The sequence below is a fragment of the Cherax quadricarinatus genome, chromosome 2, assembly GCF_038502225.1.
Source record: "Cherax quadricarinatus isolate ZL_2023a chromosome 2, ASM3850222v1, whole genome shotgun sequence".
In the NCBI taxonomy this organism is placed as follows: domain Eukaryota; kingdom Metazoa; phylum Arthropoda; class Malacostraca; order Decapoda; family Parastacidae; genus Cherax; species Cherax quadricarinatus.
Genome location: NC_091293.1, coordinates 67564759 through 67580246, shown reverse-complemented (window position 1 = coordinate 67580246; position 15488 = coordinate 67564759). Strand labels below are relative to the sequence as shown.

The following is a 15488-nucleotide window of genomic DNA, read 5'->3' as shown; positions in this document are numbered from 1 at the left end:
TCTCTCGGTGGTGTGTATGTTTCTCTCGGTGGTGTGTATGTTTCTCTCGGTGGTGTGTATGTTTCTCTCGGTGGTGTGTATGTTTCTCTCGGTGGTGTGTATGTTTCTCTCGGTGGTGTGTATGTTTCTCTCGGTGGTGTGTATGTTTCTCTCGGTGGTGTGTATGTTTCTCTCGGTGGTGTGTATGTTTCTCTCGGTGGTGTGTATGTTTCTCTCGGTGGTGTGTATGTTTCTCTCGGTGGTGTGTATGTTTCTCTCGGTGGTGTGTATGTTTCTCTCGGTGGTGTGTATGTTTCTCTCGGTGGTGTGTATGTTTCTCTCGGTGGTGTGTATGTTTCTCTCGGTGGTGTGTATGTTTCTCTCGGTGGTGTGTATGTTTCTCTCGGTGGTGTGTATGTTTCTCTCGGTGGTGTGTATGTTTCTCTCGGTGGTGTGTATGTTTCTCTCGGTGGTGTCTGTTTCTCTCGGTGGTGTGTATGTTTCTCTCGGTGGTGTGTATGTTTCTCTCGGTGGTGTGTATGTTTCTCTCGGTGGTGTGTATGTTTCTCTCGGTGGTGTGTATGTTTCTCTCGGTGGTGTGTATGTTTCTCTCGGTGGTGTCTGTTTCTCTCGGTGGTGTGTATGTTTCTCTCGGTGGTGTGTATGTTTCTCTCGGTGGTGTGTATGTTTCTCTCGGTGGTGTGTATGTTTCTCTCGGTGGTGTGTATGTTTCTCTCGGTGGTGTCTATGTTTCTCTCGGTGGTGTGTATGTTTCTCTCGGTGGTGTGTATGTTTCTCTCGGTGGTGTGTATGTTTCTCTCGGTGGTGTGTATGTTTCTCTCGGTGGTGTGTATGTTTCTCTCGGTGGTGTCTGTTTCTCTCGGTGGTGTGTATGTTTCTCTCGGTGGTGTGTATGTTTCTCTCGGTGGTGTGTATGTTTCTCTCGGGGGTGTCTATGCTTCTCTCGGAGGTGTGTATGTCTGTTTCTCTCGGTGGTGTGTATGTTTCTCTCGGTGGTGTGTATGTTTCTCTCGGTGGTGGTGTCTATGTTTCTCTTGGTGGTGTCTGTTTCTCTCGGTGGTGTGTATGTTTCTCTCGGAGGTGTCTATGTTTCTCTTGGTGGTGTCTGTTTCTCTCGATGGTGTGTATGTTTCTCTCGGAGGTGTGTATGTTTCTCTTGGTGGTGTGTATGTTTCTCTCGGTGGTGTGTATGTTTCTCTCTGTGGTGTCTGTTTCTCTCGGTGGTGTGTATGTTTCTCTCGGTGGTGTGTATGTTTCTCTCGGTGGTGTCTGTTTCTCTCGGTGGTGTGTATGTTTCTCTCGGTGGTGTGTATGTTTCTCTCGGTGGTGTGTATGTTTCTCTCGGAGGTGTCTATGTTTCTCTTGGTGGTGTCTGTTTCTCTCGGTGGTGTGTATGTTTCTCTCGGAGGTGTCTATGTTTCTCTTGGTGGTGTCTGTTTCTCTCGGTGGTGTGTATGTTTCTCTCGGAGGTGTCTATGTTTCTCTTGGTGGTGTCTGTTTCTCTCGGTTGTGTGTATGTTTCTCTCGGAGGTGTGTATGTTTCTCTTGGTGGTGTGTATGTTTCTCTCGGTTGTGTGTATGTTTCTCTCGGTGGTGTGTATGTTTCTCTCGGTGGTGTGTATGTTTCTCTCGGTGGTGTGTATGTTTCTCTCGGTGGTGTGTATGTTTCTCTCGGTGGTGTGTATGTTTCTCTCGGTGGTGTCTGTTTCTCTCGGTGGTGTGTATGTTTCTCTCGGTGGTGTGTATGTTTCTCTCGGTGGTGTGTATGTTTCTCTCGGTGGTGTCTGTTTCTCTCGGTGGTGTGTATGTTTCTCTCGGTGGTGTGTATGTTTCTCTCGGTGGTGTGTATGTTTCTCTCGGTGGTGTGTATGTTTCTCTCGGTGGTGTCTGTTTCTCTCGGTGGTGTGTATGTTTCTCTCGGTGGTGTGTATGTTTCTCTCGGTGGTGTCTATGTTTCTCTCGGTGGTGTCTATGTTTCTCTCGGTGGTGTCTATGTTTCTCTCGGTGGTGTCTGTTTCTCTCGGTGGTGTCTATGTTTCACTCGGTGGTGTCTATATTTCTCTCGGGACTGCCTGAGTTGGACCTTTTTTTTTTTCCTAAGTTGGACTCGTTTCACCGAGTTAATTTTTCCCTAAGTTCGACATATTTTTCCTGACTCACGAAATCGTAATGACGCGACGGGCTGGAGTTTTGAGACTCTCTGACCGCGGGTTCAATCCCGGCCGGGGTATGGTTTATTTTTCCCTGAGTTGGATTTGTGTTTATCTCAGTTAACGCCAACATAATGTCTTTACTAAACTAGACAACACTGAAAAGAAAAGACAATTTGCAAAAGAAGCTTTTATTAAGACAACGTTTCGCTCTGTGTGAAGATTTATCTAGCCATAGCTTGATGAACCTTTGCACAGAGAGAAACGTTGTGCTAATAAACGCTTGAACCTTCGACACTGCAGAGTACAAAGTGTCATGACTCTACTGAGGCGTAGGGTCAGCTGGTTCCGAAACGTGTGACTTTTCCTCACTGTTGTTTGCCATTTATATTGTGGACTCAATTTATATTTCCTGGAGGTGAAACTCACCTGTGTGGGTGTGAGGTACAGGAGGCCGCACGCTGTGAGGTCCAAATGACGGAGGCTGAGAAGCGAGGCCAGAGTGGCAGGGGGAAGGAAGGCCAAGCGAGGATTGTGGCTTAGTACCAATGTCTCTAAGACGCTCGTGCTCAGGAAGGCTTCAGTACTGATGCCACTAAGTCGTGGGCACCGGGACAATGACAGTGACAATAGGGAAGTCAGCCCTTTGAAACAATCCCCAGGGAGCTCCTCAAAGAGGTTTCCACTGAGGTCCAGTTCTTGGAGATCAGGAAGACCAGTTATGGCAATTGAGGGAACTTGCAGAAGGCGGTTGTCGACGAGGGAGAGGTGACGCAGCTCACACAGGCCTGTCAATGCCTCGGGGCTGATGTCACTAATGTTGTTCTTGTCCAGGACGAGACGAGTCAGGCTGGTGACGCCACTAAAGGCACGACCAGGCACTTGCGAAATCTGATTGTCACTCAGGTCCAGCTCCGACAGGGACGTTAGATTTATTAGCCCGGTACTAGGTATACTCCCTAACTTGTTCCCACTCAGGTTCAGTGTCCATAAATTTGGCAGTTCACTGAGACTACTTTCACTTAAACTTTTGATTTTGTTCTTGGACAAGTTCAGTTCAATGAGGTTAACTAAACCCCTGAAGGCTCCGTCTTCAATATTGAAGATTTTATTGTTATCCAGGTGAAATACCTTGAGGCCCGCCAGCCCTTGCAGATCGGTGCTCTCTAGTATCTTGAGGTTGTTATTGCTCACAATAAGCTCGGCCAAGTTATGTTGCTCTTCGAAGTTCCTTTTTCCAAGAGACATTATTTCATTATCAGATATGTCAAGTTTCTTCAGATCAGAGTAAAAAACAAGAGACTGTGAGAGGGCTCGGATCTTGTTCTGACTGAGAATTATCGTCTGCACCCGAGGGTTCAGTAGGATTGGAACGACTCCTAAGCTCACGTTTTGACAGTTTACCGTCAAGCTACTGTCATCACAGTCACAACCAGCTGGACAAAAGCCCTCAGTGGCAACAGGAAAAGAGCACATAATAATTAGATATATTATCACATTATAAGCATTGCTATATTGTTTTAATTTGAGAAATGTCCAACTCCACATAAACTTAAGATCGCAAAAGCAAAGATGACTCCATGCAACTAGGTCGGGTTTAGTCCGAAGCAACGACATAACGAGGAAACAACAATCCACTATATACAAATAAACAGATTGAGTGAGGAGGCTCAGTGAACTTCTCACAGCATAAGACACTGGTAACTCCAAAGTTTGATATGAACATGTATGAAGCTGATAATTCTTCCAATTTTTTCTTCTCATTCTCGTTCTTCTTGCGTTATTGCACTCTGTTGCTTGTGAGCTCCGCCTGAGGGCTCTGAGCTGGGTGTTCTCCGGCTCAGAGTATCCAGTGCACCAGTGGTGAGCTTGTGTGCCGTGCGGGGAGGATGCTCGCACCTGCCGACGCCACCTCAACATTGTCCCTCCCGTCTCACCACTATCCACAATCTGTCATAATTCATGTAATTGCCACATTATATTTTGACGTTTGAGGATTAATATTATCACTAACTTATTAAAATTCATGGGTCTTTTTTGTTCACACTCCTCATTACACTATTAATAATATTAGAATGATCATTGTTTTCAACTCACTTTATTTTTCAAAATACGCAAAGTGGAATTCGTCTGAATCTTACTGTTTCAATGATCACTGGAACATCTTTATCACATATAACACATGAACCAGGTTACTGCTGAACTTTCACACGTGTTATTATACACTGTTAATATGCTTTAAGTCTTGTTAAGCCGACAACAATAATGTCTGAGGAAGACGAAGCTCCTCAGCCAGCTGACGGCAACCAGTCACTTATGGCAGGAACTGAAGATTTTCGTTGAAGACGCAATCTGGAAAAAAAAGTAATTGATAGGCTGTAGAATATATAAAGAACACAGAACAATGGAACACACCAATGGAAAATTAAATTTACTTGGATGAATCTCATTAGATACATACCAACAAATGGTAACAAAAATAATTATTCTTTATCAAGGTTACAGAGACAAGTAGGAATTTTAGGACACCTAGGTCGCAAAAAATGTCCCCCTTTGATACATACCATAATCCATCTCTCCACAAGTCACTCTGGACCTATATTAATTTCAAATGAAATATACATCACCAGGAATTCTGGTAAAAGCATTAATATAAATATATAGACTGTATATTAAATTTAAAGTGTGAATACATATACATTGAAGTAGAATTTATAATAATAAGACTCACCAATTAGTCTGGAGATTACGGTGTGTCATACCAACCCCCCTTCCTAAATATGAAGAAAATATTGGCCAGAATCTCAACATAAGTAGACATGACTTAGCTGGGGTTCCTGGACCGTCCTGTCTACTCGCCTAATGTTCACGTTATGCAGGACTGCAAATCCAACAATTTCGGCTCCTATTTGAGAGGTTTTAAGCCCAATATAACCCCTAGAGCGACGAAAATTTATGCACATTTCACTAACGTGCTTTTACCACATTCAAAACAATGGCGTCTCTCCCCTGCTCGTCAGCGCAGGCGCAGAGCTTCCCTGTCGATTCACTTCTTTAAAATACACTTTAGAGCAATAGTAATGTATTATTCAGGTATATTTACATTATAAAAAATATACAGCGTAATTTTGGGAAAATATTTTCCACAACACCTTTACAATGTTGGATCCTTTATTATTTTTAAGTTCACAGTCCTAATCTTAAGTTGGAAGAGATGCACTTGGATGATCACTTGGACAGATATGCGGTTCGTCACTTTTATTCAGCATTCGGAAAAAATCCTGTATATGCGTAGAGTTGTGAGCAAAAATAGAAGCGAATTGAATGTTCTGTAATCTGGCAAGACTGCTGGTGTATTTTTATTTTCTTGTGTGATTTATAGTAGTTCTTAAGCCAGTACTGTCATGCGTGTCGTTGAAGGCGACTAAAGTGCTTGCAAGAAAAAGCTAGTTACCCTTATCACCCATGTAATTACTAAAATAAATAAATCTTGACATATGATTGTTGGAATGTAGGCGGAACAAGTACTGATGTTAATAAATAACTGATTGCTAACTTTATGAATTTAAAGAGAGCTTGATGCCTTAAGTATAAATGAAACAAAGCTAAATGGGAGAGGATTGCTTAAAGGTGAGTAATGGTAATGATAAATGAACAACTGTGAAATGAAATAAGGAGTACATAAATGTTAAAATTAAAAAAAAAATGTGTGTTACAGAATACGAGGCGTTTGTGCACCTGGTAGTGAGAGGAGATTTTTTTAAGAGAGTCTAAGTGGTAAATGTTGAGTGAAGTGAGAGTTGCGAGTCCTTTATACTAAAATGTTGAGTGAAGTGAGAGTTGTGAATCCTTTATACTAAAATGAGAAACAGTTTTGCGGAAGTTATCGTTGGAAGTGAAAAGTGTGAATGAAAGTGAGGTTGTGTATTTGAATTAAGTAAATGGTTTCATAATAGGCAGAGGTACAATATTTTGAATAATTTAATGAAAATGAAGAAATGTTAGGCAGCAAGAGTTGAAAGTATGAAAGAAATAAGTATAATACTGTTGTAAGTAGGTTGAAAGTATAGGAAAAGCAGCAGAAATGGATGAAATTAACTGAAACACTGGTGAAAGTAGGTTCAACTGTTATGGTTGAAAGATGGAAGTTACCTAAGTATAAACAGAGAGCATACATAATTCCCTTGTCTAAGAGAAACATGGACACGAGAGTTTGAAACATACATAAGGAAAAAAAGTCTTTCAGAATTGCTACTGAAAGTTAATGGGAAAAAAGGAACGTATGATGACAGAGGAATAAGACAGTGTTAGGAAGGGAAAGGAGTTGCTGCAACACAAACCAGGACTTTGCGGTGAAGCATATATACAGTACTGGCATAATTATTATGGATTTTTTGAAAATTCTTAATTTTTCTACTAAAAGATCTATTAAATCTATTTCACTGACTGCTAAATGATTTATTTTGATATATCAGTGCAAGTCAACCATTTTATATCCATAAGTGCTTTTACACGTGTGGGCATCATGCCAATGGTCAATATTTTGAATAATTCCTTGATTCTGGCAGAATGGAAACTTCATGTGTATTTCAGCCTTCAATACAGACCATAAACTCTCATGTCGGGATGATTTCTAGGCCATGGGAGCAGCTCAACGCCATTTTATGCACGCCACGTCTTTACTGATTTTGTCGTGTGACATGGGGCTGAGTATTGTATGAATATCCAACGTCCATCACCATATCAATCCCTTATCCGAGGCAGTAATTGGCGTTGTAGTATTTCTATATACTTAAGCTGGTTCATGGTATCCTCAGCGATGTGCAAATGATCTGTTCCATGAACAAAAATGGCTCGCCAAACCATGATTTTCAGAAGAAATTTGATCGTCTGCTTCAGACATTCGGTCATTCGGTCAGCACACGGTCATCCAGCACTGCAATGATTGAGTGATGAGAGAATACCACCTACAGCAACAGAAGTGGTGGAACAACCAGAGAAGCTGAATGGTAATCTTAATTTTTCAGATAGAATTGTCACTTTTCTAATAATTAATGTTCTTTTATGAACAACAAATGAATCGCACCCATTGTTGAGAAGTCCACTCAATGATTCTTAACCCAGGCTAAACGTTTCCGTATCATGGATTCGGCAAGTCGCGGTTTCTTTCTGGGACAATATGTTTTCAATCCACTCTCCAGAAACCTCTCATTAACTGTCCTTCTGGCAGGGTAACACCTGCTGCTGCTAGGTCAGAGGAAATCTGGCTGCAAGATGCTCTTCCGTTAAGAGCCATTAGCATTAATTTTCTGTCTAATCACGGTGATGCCTATCATTTTGCACCACATCTTCCCACTCTTCTCGAGTTTAAATCTTGATTGTACTTCAAATTCTTCTTAATTGTATTGATTGAGTTGAAACGCCAAGTTTTATTACTATTTCTTTCTGTTTCAAAATACTATCACTCAATAAAATGCTTATATGTCTCACTTTGCGAGGACTCAAATCGCTCTTTTTACCCATTTCTGCTGACTTTCTTTCTAATCATTAAACTGAAAGGAAAAAACAAAAGGCACTTTTAGCAGCAAGAATGGACACAGAAAATATACACTACTGTAATTATCACAGTCAATAAAAAGCAGAAAATATCATTTGCGCACCAAACCAGGAGAGCAAGTGAGACAAGTGTCTTAATAAACACCACCTGGCCTGTCTAGTTCAGTTTTCCCATCCATTGTTCCTTCCGAGTTGCCAAACAAAAACTCACAATGTTCTTCAACTTTTTTAATGTTAATTTTAAATAGATGCCCTGAGCTAATGTATCAAAACAAATCCATTAGCAGTCAATGAAATTGGCTTAATTGACCTTTCAGTAGAAAAATACAGAATTTAAAAAAAATCCATAATAATTATGCCAGTACTGTATATGCAATACTCATCTATAACAGAGGAATATTTTTGTTGTGTTTATAGATTTATAAATGGTATACGACGGGGTGCAGAGGGAAGCGATGTGATTAATATATCAAATGTACTGAATAAGAGGAAGTAAGTTCTTGAAAATTGTGAAGAATTTTCAGTGCCAAGAGACAGAGGCATAGGCTGAAATATATAGAAAAAAATGGGAATATTTTCCAGTAAAAGTGGATCTTTAACAGTAATGTATGGTGTTACTAATTGTTAAACCTATTTATAAAGGGATATGAGAAGGCTGGCCAGATGTCCTGCTTTAGGCCGGAGAATCCTGCTTTTGAGGACTCTGTCCTCCATCCTGCTCCACCTCAAGCAGAATGTTAATTTGTTCTTTTTGGAGACTGTCTAAAAATAATTATATAAATTACCTTATGTATACTAAAACAGCAGGAACTGAACACCACAATAACCAATTATGTATTTTTATTATAATGTTATGCAGTTGCAGCTGGCAACACTGCACGAAGCCGTAGTGTACATGTATGAAACAACTCAAGTTATCAGTTAAGTACACGTCAGAGTCTGAGACGTTAAGTCTTCTGAAGGGAAACAAGGCAAATACAAGAAAAAAAAAACGAAAATTTTTGGAAAAAATGTTTTCTTACCGAAAAATAGTGCAAAGTTCTGGCAACATATTGATTCAATCAGCTTGTTTCTATCGTATTTCTAAGCATCTTTTAACAAAAATGTAATTTTTTGTTCTTGCTGTCGTCAAGACATGATGTCAATTCATGTGTTTTTTTTTTTCTTCTTTTTTTTTACTCCAAAGATTACGGTTTTTATTGTTTTTTTCCAGATACACTACATGGCATCTTCTCTGTCGACCCTATATTAATGTTCAGAGTGAAAGTTGCTCAGTCACCTGTGGGCTGCAGTAGAGGATGGGGTGTGTGAAGTGTGCCGAAGTTTGGTGCACAGTTACCGTAGAGTTTTACAGAAAATGGAGTTTCTCTTTTTCTCAGGAATAAGTTATTGAGAAAACTATTTGGCAGAATGCTATGATTTTTTCACATATCGGGTTAGCATTGTGTTAGAATGGGACAACGAGATATTAGCAATATGCTTTACTGTTTTTATGTTAATGATTTTTTCCCCCCACAAAAAAAATCCTTAAAAAAAAAAAAAGACAATTCAACACTTCGCTCAAAACCTCATTGTTTGGTTCCTATTTATACCATTATCTTTCATCTGATGTCAACTACAACATTGTACATTTTACCATTTTTTTTAAGGTTTTTGTATTATACCCTATAAAATAGGGCATTATTTTTTCTCTATCTTTTGAGGCAAAAGTCACTACAAACACGGTTTGCATGTCTCAAATGTTGTTTAAATCACAGTAAAAATTTCAATGAAATTGGATAATTAGAAAAAAAAAAGTTTTTCAACCCGCCCTCCCTGAAGGCCGCAGTGGCAAGTGGTTGGATTTATTTCTTGCTTTAGTTAAACTCCTAAAGACATGCCGAAAAGAAAGACTACATTTAACCATGAATGAACCACAGAATTTGGATTTATTGCCAAAAGCAGAAAAGGTGACTTTCATGCATTTTGTAAACTATGCTGTAGTGATGTGGATAATTGGCGGCACGAGATAATATGCAATAATATGCCAATAAAATCTCTTGGAGACGGCAAGTAAAGGACAGAAATTTATATAAAAAAAAATAGACATGCATGGTAAATAGGCTACTTCCTTTAGTTTGCGAAATAGGTTAATTTAGTCAGCATATTCTGTTCCAGCAAAAGAAAAATAAATATTAATTTCTTCTAGTTCTTTAATTTTTCTGCATAAATGCATGTAATACATACAGTGCAGTTTAAAAAAAATAATTTTAGAAAAAAATACCACAAAATAGCATTCATCGCATTATAGTGATATTTGACAAATAAATAATTCTCCTAAGTATATTTTGTATATTTTCTACACTTTTTATATATTTCAACTCATCATAAAACATGTTTGATTTAGGTTAAATCTCCAGGCCTTAGTAATTATTTTGTGAAGTGCTGGTATTCAGGCTTAATTCAGGGAACTGGAGCACAGATCCAATTCCCAAGGTCAAGAGCCCCTCACCAGCGTCAAGGAACCTCCCTTGAGAGGTCATAGTGGTCCAGTAGTTGCGAGAGACAGGAGCGACCTCCTCTGAACCAATGTTGCCCTGGATTGTGCAGTTATTGGGAATCCAAGTGGTTTGCAATCCTGTTTCTTAGAACTCTTTCAAAGATTTTTATGATATGGGACGTTAGAGCTATTGGTCTATAGTTCTTAGCTATTACTTTGCTGCCACCTTTATGAAGTGGGGCCATATCCGTTGTGTTTAGTGACTGTGGAATCTTACCTGTGTCTATGATCCTTCTCCCTAGCATACTTAGAGCCCGCCAAAGGGTTTTTTTTTTTTTTGAAGTTCTTAATGACCACAAAGTTCCACAAGTCTGGGCCTGGGGCTGAGTGCATGGGCATGTTGTCAATGATTTTCTCAAAGTCTAGTGGAGTTAGGGTTATGTCAGAAATTTGGCATACATTGACAGAGTTTTGAGGCTCATTCATGAAAAAATTATATGGATTGTCTGTCTTTAGACTGATTAGTGGATCGCTAAACACAGAGTCATATTGAGGTTTCAGCATCTCACTCATTTCTTTGTTGTCGTCTGTGTAAGTTCCATATTGTCTGAGCAGGGGCCCTATACTAGATGTGGTTTTTGCCTTGTTTTTGGCATATGAAAAGAAATATTTCAAATTTCTTTCAATTTCTCTAACGGCTTTTAGCTCCTCTTGTTTCTCTTGGATCCTCTAAGAGTCCTTCAACTTAAGTTCAATATTTTCTACTTCCATGTTTCAGATAATCTAGCATTCTTAAAGAGCTCAGTGATTCTTCACCTTCTTCTGTAGAGGGAGCGTCTCTCTCTCTCCAGTGTACTTCTTCTCTTCTTTTTTCTTAGGTGAATATGCCTTGAACATACTTCAACTACCAGAAAGTTGATCTTTTCAAGGCGCTGGTTAGGATTCATATTATTTAAGATATCTTCCCGACATATTTCATTTAGAACATGGTTTACCTGGTCCCAGGTGATGTTCTTGTTGTTGAAGTTGAATTTGGTGGAGGCACCCTCATAGCTGTATGAATTTTGCTGGTCAGGATCCCTGTGCATGTAAGTCTGGACTTCGATTAGATTGTGATCAGAATTAATTGTTTTTTATATTATGTTTCTAACCAGGTCCTCATTATTTGTGAAAATAAGGTCTAGTGTGTTCTTCAGTCTTGTTGGCTCCACTATCTGCTGACTTAGGGTGTGTTTACTGCAGAAATTCAGCAGCTCATGTGTGTGTGACTTTTCATCTGAGCTGCCTCCAGGGATTATTTCTGCTACAACATTATTTGCTACATTCTTCCATTTTGTATGTCTTAGATTGAAATCACCAAGCAGTAAGATGTTTGGGGATGGGACTGGAAGGTTTTCCAGAAAGAAGTTAATTTTTGAAAGCTGTTCCTTGAATTGTTGGGAAGTTGCACCTGGTGGCTTATATACAAGCACAATGAGTAAATGTTGGTTCTCGATCTTGGTAATAAGTTGGATGGCATAACTTTATTACGCGCCCAATACTCATCGTGCTGTCGGTAGTAAAGAATACAGGGGCAACTAATACCCGTGGACAGGCCCCCAATATTTTGCTAAAATAACATTTTACTGCAGTAATGAACTATTTTCAGAGCTACTGATACGTACAAATAGTAATGAGCTCGTTATGCAATTTACAATTTCATTCGCATAAATTTTACAATGAACTTACAGCTCCTGTGACAGGCATAACTGGACATCTTCATTATATTCTCCACAGCCCTTCTGTAAGCCTGGTTGTCTGAAGAAGTGAAGTTGTATGTACGTGAGACTCACTAGGAGTGTGTACGTGGGAGTTACTAGGAGAGGCAGTAGTGTGTACGTGGGACTCACTAGGAGAGGCGGTAGTGTGTACGTGAGACTCACTAGGAGAGGCAGTAGTGTGTACGTGGGACTCACTAGGAGAGGCAGTAGTGTGTACGTGAGACTCACTAGGAGAGGCAGTAGTGTGTATGTGGGACTCGCTAGGAGAGGCGGTAGTGTGTACGTGGGAGTTACTAGGAGAGGCAGTAGTGTGTACATGAGACTCACTAGGAGAGGCAGTAGTGTGTACGTGGGAGTTACTAGGAGAGGCAGTAGTGTGTACATGGGACTCACTAGGAGAGGCAGTAGTGTGTACGTGGGAGTTACTAGGAGAGGCAGTAGTGTGTACGTAGGAGTTACTAGGAGAGGCAGTAGCGTGTACGTGAGACTCACTAGGAGAGGCAGTAGTGTGTACGTGGGAGTTACTAGGAGAGGCAGTAGTGTGTACGTGACTCACTAGGAGAGGCAGTAGTGTGTACGTGGGACTCACTAGGAGAGGCAGTAGTGTGTACGTGAGACTCACTAGGAGAGGCAGTAGTGTGTACGTGGGACTCGCTAGGAGAGGCGGTAGTGTGTATGTGGGAGTTACTAGGAGAGGCAGTAGTGTGTACATGAGACTCACTAGGAGAGGCAGTAGTGTGTACGTGGGAGTTACTAGGAGAGGCAGTAGTGTGTACATGGGACTCACTAGGAGAGGCAGTAGTGTGTACGTGGGAGTTACTAGGAGAGGCAGTAGTGTGTACGTAGGAGTTACTAGGAGAGGCAGTAGCGTGTACGTGAGACTCACTAGGAGAGGCAGTAGTGTGTACGTGGGAGTTACTAGGAGAGGCAGTAGTGTGTACGTGGGACTCACTAGGAGAGGCAGTAGTGTGTACGTGGGACTCACTAGGAGAGGCAGTAGTGTGTACGTGAGACTCACTAGGAGAGGCAGCACTAGGAGAGGCAGTAGTGTGTGTGTCACACTGAGGAACAAACTAGGTGTGCAGTACACTATGACAAACTTCACAGTGAATATGGAGTCGTGATATCACAGCAGTCGAGTATCAGTCAAGTAGTCGGTGCCAGGAGATAGAGCTCATACCTCTTTAGCCCGTACAAATGAGTACTTCCAGATGAATACTAACACCAATACTGCAGGTTTTAAATTCTTCACCCACTCTGAAGTCTTCATAAAAGCTTCGTTTAGGTTATTCACAAAGTACCTCTTCTGCCCCGCTTTAATTAAGTGTGCGAATCTGGCGTAATCCGTAGGACGTAAAATCTGCCGCATCGCGGATTGACGTAATCTGAACGACGTATGATTATGGTAACGAGGTGAAAAAAAAAATCATCGCATGCGAAAATTTCATCTCAGCATGGGAACAGGCGAGACAGTAACGTTCTCACTATATCTGGACAGTTTTATCTCTACCAATAACAGTAAAAGAAGCCCCATGTCGCCATTATCTTACGAGACTGTAAAAGTTAACTAGGGAGACAAATGTGGCATCAGCACCATGGGAGTCCCAGAGCAGGAATTGAAGGTGTCATCACAGAGGACTTAGTGACCGTAAACAACGTCTCACCGGCCTTCACTTATGGTGCTAGCGAGTTAATACTCAGTTTTTATAATAGTTGTTTTAGTCTTTGTTACATTAGTGAATGGAACAAAGATATTTAAAGTTTTTAATTGTAATTTTAAACACGGCTTTATACTACTACTAATATAACTATGTAATACTATTACTATTATTACCACTATTATATTGCTTCTACTACTACTATTACTACTACTACTACTATTATTATTACTGCTACTAATATAACTATTACTACTACTGTAATATTGCGTCTACTAATACTACTACTACTAATATTATTACTGCTACTAATATAGCTATTACTATTATTACTACTATTATATTGCGTCTACTATTACTGCTACTACTATTATTATTATTACTATGACTACTACTATTACTATAGCTATTACTACTACTATTACTTCTACTACTACTACTACTCTTACTGCTATTATTATTATTACTACTACTACTACTAATGCTGCTACTACTGCTAATAATAATGAATTTTTTTATATTTATTGTTCACTGGTCAACAACAACAAAAAATTCGTTGCCAAAGATATTTAAAGGCATTTAGAGTATTTTGGGGTCGCGGAATTCGAAAATGTCAGCAGATTTTTCAAATTGGCTGTAGTTTGTGAGATATTGCATACCTCAGTTAACAGGGAACTTAGTCATAACGCGTGTATATGTATATGAAGTGAGAATTTGTATATACCAATTGTTTTAATAAAGATTAGAATTATATTTTTAAATTATTTAATATTTAATGGAAGGAGTTGTATCAACAACGACCACGTGACTATATTGTAACCTTTTGGTTATTTTTTTCAGAGTAACATGAGTACTTCACGAAGAGTCTGCTTAAACAATCTCAATGTGTTTTGCTACATTTGTGGAGAATACACTGTAAAATAATGCATATTATCTGGCTTATTTTCGAGTGGTTCTTGGAGAACAAGACAAGTCTTGGGCTCCCCATATGATGTGCGAAACCTGTGTAGAATGTTTACCACAGTGGAAAAATAGGCAAAGAAAAAATTTAAATTTCACTGTGCCTATGGTGTGGAGAGAGCCGAAAACCCACCACAATGATTGCTATTTTTTTATGGTGACTGTGAAAGGTTTTAATCAATACAAGAAAGTCAAGTGAGAACAGCTTGATTTAGAGTCAGCAAGGAGACCTGTGCCACACAGTGAAGACGTTACCATACCAGTGTTTACAACACTGCCTGACCTTCCGTTGTCAGATGCTGAAGAAACTCAGGGTTTAAGATGTAACACAGGTGACAGCAGTGGAAGTGAATATGAAGTAAGCATTTCAATACCCCAGCAGTTCTCCCAAGGACAACTCAATGATCTGATACATGACCTCAATCTGTCAAAGCAAGCATCTGAAATTTTAACATCCAGACTAAACGAAAAGAACTGTCTACAGTAAGAAGTTAAAATAATTATCAGCTTATCGGGCAAGAGAGGTTGAACTCATTCCTTACTTCAGCCGAGATGAAGAACTTGTATACTGCAACAACATCTCTGGACTTCTTCAAATGGGACTTGAATATCGACCTGGAGATTGGCGGCTGTTTATAGACAGTTTCATTAGAAGCTTGAAATGTGTCTTATTGCACAATGGTAACCAATATGCATTTCTTTGAATTGCTCACTCAACAAAACTTAAAGAATACGAAAATATCAAAATGGTATTGCATAAATTCTGCTTTCATGAGCATAAGATGTCTATTTGTGTTGATCTGAAGATGGTAAAGTTCCTGCTTGGGCAACAGAGTGGATATACAAAGTACCTTGTTTCATCCGTTTGTGGGACACTAGGGCGAAGGCAGATCACTGAACAAAGGTGACATGGCCTTAAAGAGAA

At 39.8% G+C, this 15488-nt stretch overlaps 1 protein-coding gene across 1 annotated transcript in view; it reads right to left on the bottom strand.

Moving 5' to 3' along the window:
* LOC128684221 (carboxypeptidase N subunit 2-like) overlaps positions 1–15488 on the bottom strand; it is a 115112-nt gene that overhangs the window by 23180 nt on the left and 76444 nt on the right. Inside the window, exon 3 of the mRNA XM_053770390.2 lies at positions 2580–4502. Within this exon, the coding sequence (XP_053626365.2) occupies positions 2580–4070 (1491 nt within the window). The 5' untranslated portion in view covers positions 4071–4502. The remainder of the gene's footprint in view (positions 1–2579; positions 4503–15488) is intronic.